Genomic DNA, 6,377 nt, shown 5'->3' with positions numbered 1-6,377 from the left:
CCTGCTGGGCTGCTACGATAGTTATGAATGAGAGATGACAACATGAAGATGAATACGGATATTAAGATAAAAGAAGTTAGGGTTATAATTTAAACAGAAAAGCAGATTCGAAGGAGTGGTTTGGATTGTTTTTAGGTGGGCGTGAGGTCGTGGGTTCAAACCCGGGCAATGTTGTTGTTGTTGTTGTTGTTGTTGTTGTGGTTGTGGTTGTTCGGCGGCGGCGTCGTCGTTATTAAAAGATCTATAAATTTTAAAAGTATTTTTTTAACATTATTATTATTATTATTATTATTATTATTATTATTATTATTATTATTATTATTATTATTATTATTATTATTATAATAAAAATAACACATTTTATTATTATTATTATATTATTATTATTATTATTATCATTAATATTATTATTACTATCGTTTTTATAAAAATTACTATCATTATTATTATTATTACTATTATTAACATTAATATATTTATTAACAAGTATTATTATTATTAAGTATTATTAGTATTAAGAAGTTTTATCAAAATTAGTGTTTTTATTGTAAAGATAATACAACCTTTTTATTTTATTATTATTACTATCATTATTAAAATTTTTATATATTTTATTATTATTATCATTTTTATTATCAATATTAATATTAATATTATTATTAGTATTATCATTATTATTATTATTATTATAAAATATCATTATTATTAATATTATTCCTATTATCAATATTATAACAAATAAATATTAATTATATAAAAATATATTTAATACATATAACATCTAATTTATTAAAATAACAAGTATATTACTAATAATTTATAAATTCGTTCGATTACAACTATATGTGTTAATATATATATATATATACATATATATATACCAATTTGTAGTGATTCTACATGTGTGCTCTGATGTGATGATATATAGTTAAACTCCTTAAGATATATCCTGATTGGCTGAGCTGGACAATTACTATGATTTTGAATGTGTCAGTTTCATTGGCATTGTATGCACTAATGGTTTTATACCATGTGGTATTTGCTAAAGAATTGACACCACAAGCCTCTTTCTGTCAGTTCTTACCCGATTCACAAGTGTAGTGTAGTTTACACATTACACATCTCTTATTGATGCTACCTGCTACCACCTCTGCTTATTTTTAGTAAATAATAATTTAATTACTGGAAGTCGTGTTAAGTGTTACTGACTAGATGTAGCACAACTCCAGCAAGCAGTACTGCAAAACATTTCGGTGATTGCAGAGACGGTATTTTTCTAAAATATTCAAGTGTACGTATTTACGGCTGCTCGAAACAAAGATAAAGGTGTCAAGGAAAGAAAAAAGAATGATTGAGAAACCTTTCACCAATCTGCAGAAATTATTGTTTGTAAAGCTTTCTATTTTTGGTCATGTTACAAGGCCATAGACTATATACTCAAACAGATTGGCCTAGAGACCTGCAAGTGATCACACTGTTACGATAACCTACCAGTTATATTAATTTCTCCATCAATAAGAGGATCATTTGTCACTAAGTCGCTTACTTATATTCCGGATAGTAATAAATAAAAGTTCACCATCGAAAATCAAGAGACTCTATATACTAACACACAAACCATGATCAGACTCCTACTCATTCTTCATTTCTGTATGATTTAGTTTCTTCGGCTCGGGTCTTTCTCCGATCTTGCTACCTTTTCTTTAATATGCACAAAAACATATAAAGTATCATAACTACATGCTAATTGATTTTCACAAATCAAAAAGTACTATTTGTCTGTAGTATTATGTTAAGTTAAATTCAACAATCAACAAAACAATTGAAAATAAAAGAGTATTTTCTCATAAAGAATGATTACAATTACACAAAAAAGTGGTTAATTACAAACCTGGATTATGGTTAAAGCCTTGATTTTAGAGTTTTTTTAGCAAGTGTGGTAGTAGAAACACCAATTTGTGCCCTAGTTTCAGAGTCTTTATTATCCAAACTTTCCACTTTTTCCTCCATTTCTTTCATTCCATCTCCTTGATTCTTTTGTTTCAATTCACGCATTGTATCTACGATCAACTTATGTGCCACATTTACTCCTGCAAATGCACAAATATGTATAAAGTTTCATAAAGTATACTATGTTAATTAATTTAAATTTATAAAAAATTAATAAAAAATAAAGGGGAATTTTCTCACAAAAGTTAATTTACAAACCTGGAATATGCTTAAAGCCTTCATTGACGATATATTTTCCAGTGTTTTTAGCAAGTGTGGTAGCGAAAACACCAATTTGTGCCCTAGTTTCAGGATCAGGCAAGTATTCAGGTAGCTTTTGATTACTGACGACGTGATCGATCTTTGTAACGGCAGCAGATGTGTGATTATAAGCTGCGTGTTTCACTGTCGATAGATCAGGTGTGATTCTTTTGAGTCGATCTTTGACGGTGTTTATGTAATCCCAAAACCCCATTTAATTTTTGGTCTGGTTTTGAAGCTATTGGAATGGAATTGAAATTTGGAACACCCTCACAGGCTGACGGAGTGTACGTACGTGAACAAATCAAACCATGATTTCTTAACAATTAAGCCACTCCCTTGGCATCTTTTTAGAGTGCTCTCACATCAGCGCCTAACATCTTTTTACTTTCTTTTCGGTCATTGAGTAATTTTTTTTTTTTTTTTTTTTAAAGGCAAGATATTCATTAAGAAGAAACAACATGGGAGCCTAGAAACAACACGAGCAAACAACACGGAAAAGCTGCAGAACGGAGCTAACCCAAGAACGGAAACAAAGAAACAACATGGGAGCCTAGAAAGCAACCCAACACGAGAAAATTAAATATTACAATACACAGATGGATTTGAGAGCCACGAGAGCCAATCTATACTATTCTTCTTTAGTTTTCTCGAGACCCAATCGAAGGACATGACTTGAATGTCGTTGAAAATCACCGAAGCACACGAAGATTGATTCTTGAAGACCTTTGCGTTACGATTCTTCCAAAGCAAGTAGGCACTCACCCATTCTACGGCTTGCCAAATTTGAATGCCAAGCGAAGAAGAAGTGAAAGGAATAAGACCATGAAGAATATCATTGAATCCACGATTTATGCCATTTCCAATACCCCACCAATTGTAAATCCTTAACCAAACTTCTCTGGAAAGCTTGCACCCTATAACCGCATGGTCAACCGATTCAATATCATCGTCACATACGGGGCATCGAACCGAATGAAGGTCAATTCCCCTTTTGTCAAGTTCCACACGAACCGGTAATCTTTTTTTCATAACCCTCCAAGTGAACACTTCAAGTTTTGTTGGAACGAGATTGTTTTTCAAAGTTTTTTGAACTACACCCGATTGACTTGGAAACATAGCCGAAGTAATGATATTTGAAAGTTTTTTAACGGAGAAAATACCGTTATTAGCTAGATTCCAATTCCAAGATGTTGGACGCGTGAAATCAAAAGAAATCATCGATAGAAGATTGCTGAGTTCGACCAATTCATCGTGGGTCCGTCCGGTTGGATTACGCACCCAAGACCACTCGAATTGAAGATGACCCGCTGGCATAGACTGATTTTGATTTTGATTGGCGTTAGCACCCTGACCTGCAGCAGCAAATTGAACCAAATAATTCTGCCCTGCACCCGCTGGATGGCCCAAACCGAACAGATCTGCAGCAGCTGCATTCCCGGACCCATTTTGACCTGCAGCAGACCTCTGACCCGCACCAAACTGACCAGCAGCAGCCCTCTGACCCGCAGCAAACTGACCTGCATCAATTGGACCTGCAACACCTTGCTGATCTGTAACAATCTGACCTGCAGCAACTGTTTTGATCCTTTCATTCACGTGAACTGAAGGATTCGATTCCAACCGAAATAGCCGCTGAAACATATCACAGAAGCGCGCCGACCCACACCACGTTTCTTCCCAAAAAGATGTTGTACTGCCATCACCCAGAGATTTCTGAAATGAATTTTTAAAAGGTATATGCAACTCTTCAATGTGATTTCCTGCAAGAATAATGTTACTCCAAATGCCCGCGGACGGAAGATGGGCAAGCCCATTATCCGCCCGAAGGCCACCGTCAATTCCATAAATACTTTTGATAATTTTAGTCCAAAGACAGTCGGTTTCGGTTTTGAACCTCCACCACCATTTTCCTAGAAGTGCAAGGTTTTTACACTCTAGGGAACCAAAATTTAAACCCCCATCCCGATAAGGAAGAACAGTTTTATTCCACCCCACCCATGAAATTTTTTTATTCGACCCATCCCCTCCCCAAAAGAAGTTTCGCCTCACACTCTCAAGTATTTTGAGCACACAAGGCGGGGCACGAAAGAGCGAAAAGTAATACAAAGGAAGACTATTAAGAATCGACTTAATAAGGACCATTCTTCCACCGTAAGACATTGTTTTCATTTTCCAATCCGAGAGTCTACTTTTTAAAAGGACCCGTTCATATACATTATAAACGATTCACAATAGTTGATTACATTTCGAGGTATTTGACCTCTATATGATACATTTTACAAACATTGCATTCGTTTTTAAAAGACAAACTTTCTTTACATCGAAAATTGACAGGCATGTATACCATTTCATAATATCCACTATCCTACTATAAATTGATTTAATAATAATCTTTGATGAACTCAATGACTGGAATGCAACGTTCTTCGAAATATGCTATGAAAGACTCCAAGTAATATCTTTAAAATGAGCAAATGCACAGCGGAAGATTTCTTTAACACCTGAGAATAAACATGCTTTAAAGTGTCAACCAAAAGGTTGGTGAGTTCATTAGTTTATCATAATCATTTATTTCTATCATTTTAATAGACCACAAGAATTTCATTTCCAGTTCTCATAAATATACGTCCCATGCATAGAGACAAAAATAATCATTCATATGGTGAACACCTGGTAACCGACATTAACTAGATACATATAAGAATATCCCCTATCATTCCGGGATCCTCCTTCGGACATGATATAAATTTCAAAGTACTAAAGCATCCGGTACTTTGGATGGGGTTTGTTAGGCCCAATAGATCTATCTTTAGGATTCGCGTCAATTAGGGTGTCTGTTCCCTAATTCTTAGATTACCAGACTTTAATAAAAAGGGGCATATTCGATTTCGATAATTCAACCATAGAATGTAGTTTCAATTACTTGTGTCTATTTCGTCAAACATTTATAAAAGCGCATGTATTCTCAGTCCCAAAAATGTAAAGGGTAAAAAGGTAAATGAAACTCACCATACTGTATTTCGTAGTAAAAATACATATAACATCATTGAACAAGTGCAAGGTTGGCCTCGGATTCACGAACCTAAATTAATTATATATATTTATGTGTTGGTCAATATTTGTCTAACAAATTAGGTCAAGTCATAGTGTACCACAATCCTAATGCTCGAGACTAATATGCAAAAGTCAACAAAAGTAAATTTGACTCAAAATAATTTCCAAAAATCTATACATGATTAATATATAGTTTAAATATTGTCGTTTTATATTTTTAAATATTTTTAAAAGATTTATTAGAGTAAATAATATAATTTATTTATTAATAAATAAAATTTTATATTAAATTTATATAATAAAATATACTTTTATATATATTAAGTAATAAAATTTATAGGGTTCATTTAATATCATAAAGATAATATGATAGGTATTATTAAAGTAAGTTATTACACGTAGTAAAATATGTTTGTATCACATATTTATTTGATAAAATAATATCTATAATGATAGTAAGTAAAAGTTGTATTATTTTGTAATAATAATTATTATTATAAAAATATCAATATTTATAATTACTAAGATGATATTATGATAAAACGATAATTCTAATTATGATAACTTTAATATTTACGATAATTTTTAATATTATCTTTAAAATAATAATTCTATTTAAAATAATAATAATAATGATATTTTATAGTAACAATGACATTTCTATTAAAATGATAATTTTTGTTAAAATGATAGTTTTAATACTAACGATACTTTTAATAATAATAGTAATGATAAAAATAATAAGAACAGTAATTTTATCTAAATCAATATCTTATAATATTTTAATTTCATCATGATACTCTTACTCATTATTTCCTAATGGTTTCGTTTAATAGCTTTTAATCGTCTTTTATATCGTGTTCATAATAATAATAATAATAATAATAATAATAATAATAATAGTAATCAAAATAATTAGGTGTTACAAATATTTGTTTTAATTACACTAATATTAATAATGATAGTTACTATAACATTATTAACGATAATACTAATAATTATCTTAATGATAATATAGTAATAATAATAATAACAATAACAATAACCATTTTTAAATAATGATATATATA

At 31.1% G+C, this 6,377-nt stretch overlaps 2 protein-coding genes across 2 annotated transcripts; both read right to left on the bottom strand.

The window, feature by feature from the left end:
- Positions 1–1,361: 1,361 nt before the first annotated feature.
- On the bottom strand, positions 1,362–2,570 carry LOC139897823 (uncharacterized). The gene is made up of 3 exons (XM_071880526.1): positions 2,209–2,570; positions 1,892–2,090; positions 1,362–1,701 (listed from the first exon to the last, which is right to left on the bottom strand). Exons 1-2 carry the CDS (start codon positions 2,462–2,464, stop codon positions 1,903–1,905), a joined length of 444 nt encoding a protein of 147 aa, XP_071736627.1. The 5' UTR covers positions 2,465–2,570; the 3' UTR covers positions 1,362–1,701; positions 1,892–1,902.
- A 259-nt stretch (positions 2,571–2,829) lies between these two features.
- LOC139901435 (uncharacterized) lies at positions 2,830–4,413 on the bottom strand. Its single transcript, XM_071884151.1, has one exon. It carries the CDS (start codon positions 4,411–4,413, stop codon positions 2,830–2,832), a length of 1,584 nt encoding a protein of 527 aa, XP_071740252.1.
- Positions 4,414–6,377: the final 1,964 nt, after the last annotated feature.

The sequence above is a fragment of the Rutidosis leptorrhynchoides genome, chromosome 3 (genome assembly GCF_046630445.1).
Source record: "Rutidosis leptorrhynchoides isolate AG116_Rl617_1_P2 chromosome 3, CSIRO_AGI_Rlap_v1, whole genome shotgun sequence".
NCBI lineage: Eukaryota > Viridiplantae > Streptophyta > Magnoliopsida > Asterales > Asteraceae > Rutidosis > Rutidosis leptorrhynchoides.
Note: the sequence above shows the minus strand (reverse complement) of the source record. Positions and strands in the feature narration are given on the sequence as shown.

Bases quoted from the DNA above. Each gene is read 5' to 3' on its own strand.
- LOC139897823 (XM_071880526.1), bottom strand. From the start codon at position 2,464: ATGGGGTTTTGGGATTACATAAACACCGTCAAAGATCGACTCAAAAGA. The intron at 2,091-2,208 runs GTTTGTAAATTA...GTGCATTTGCAG, and splicing joins AGGCTTTAAGCATATTCCAG to GAGTAAATGTGGCACATAAG.
- LOC139901435 (XM_071884151.1), bottom strand. From the start codon at position 4,413: ATGTCTTACGGTGGAAGAATGGTCCTTATTAAGTCGATTCTTAATAGT.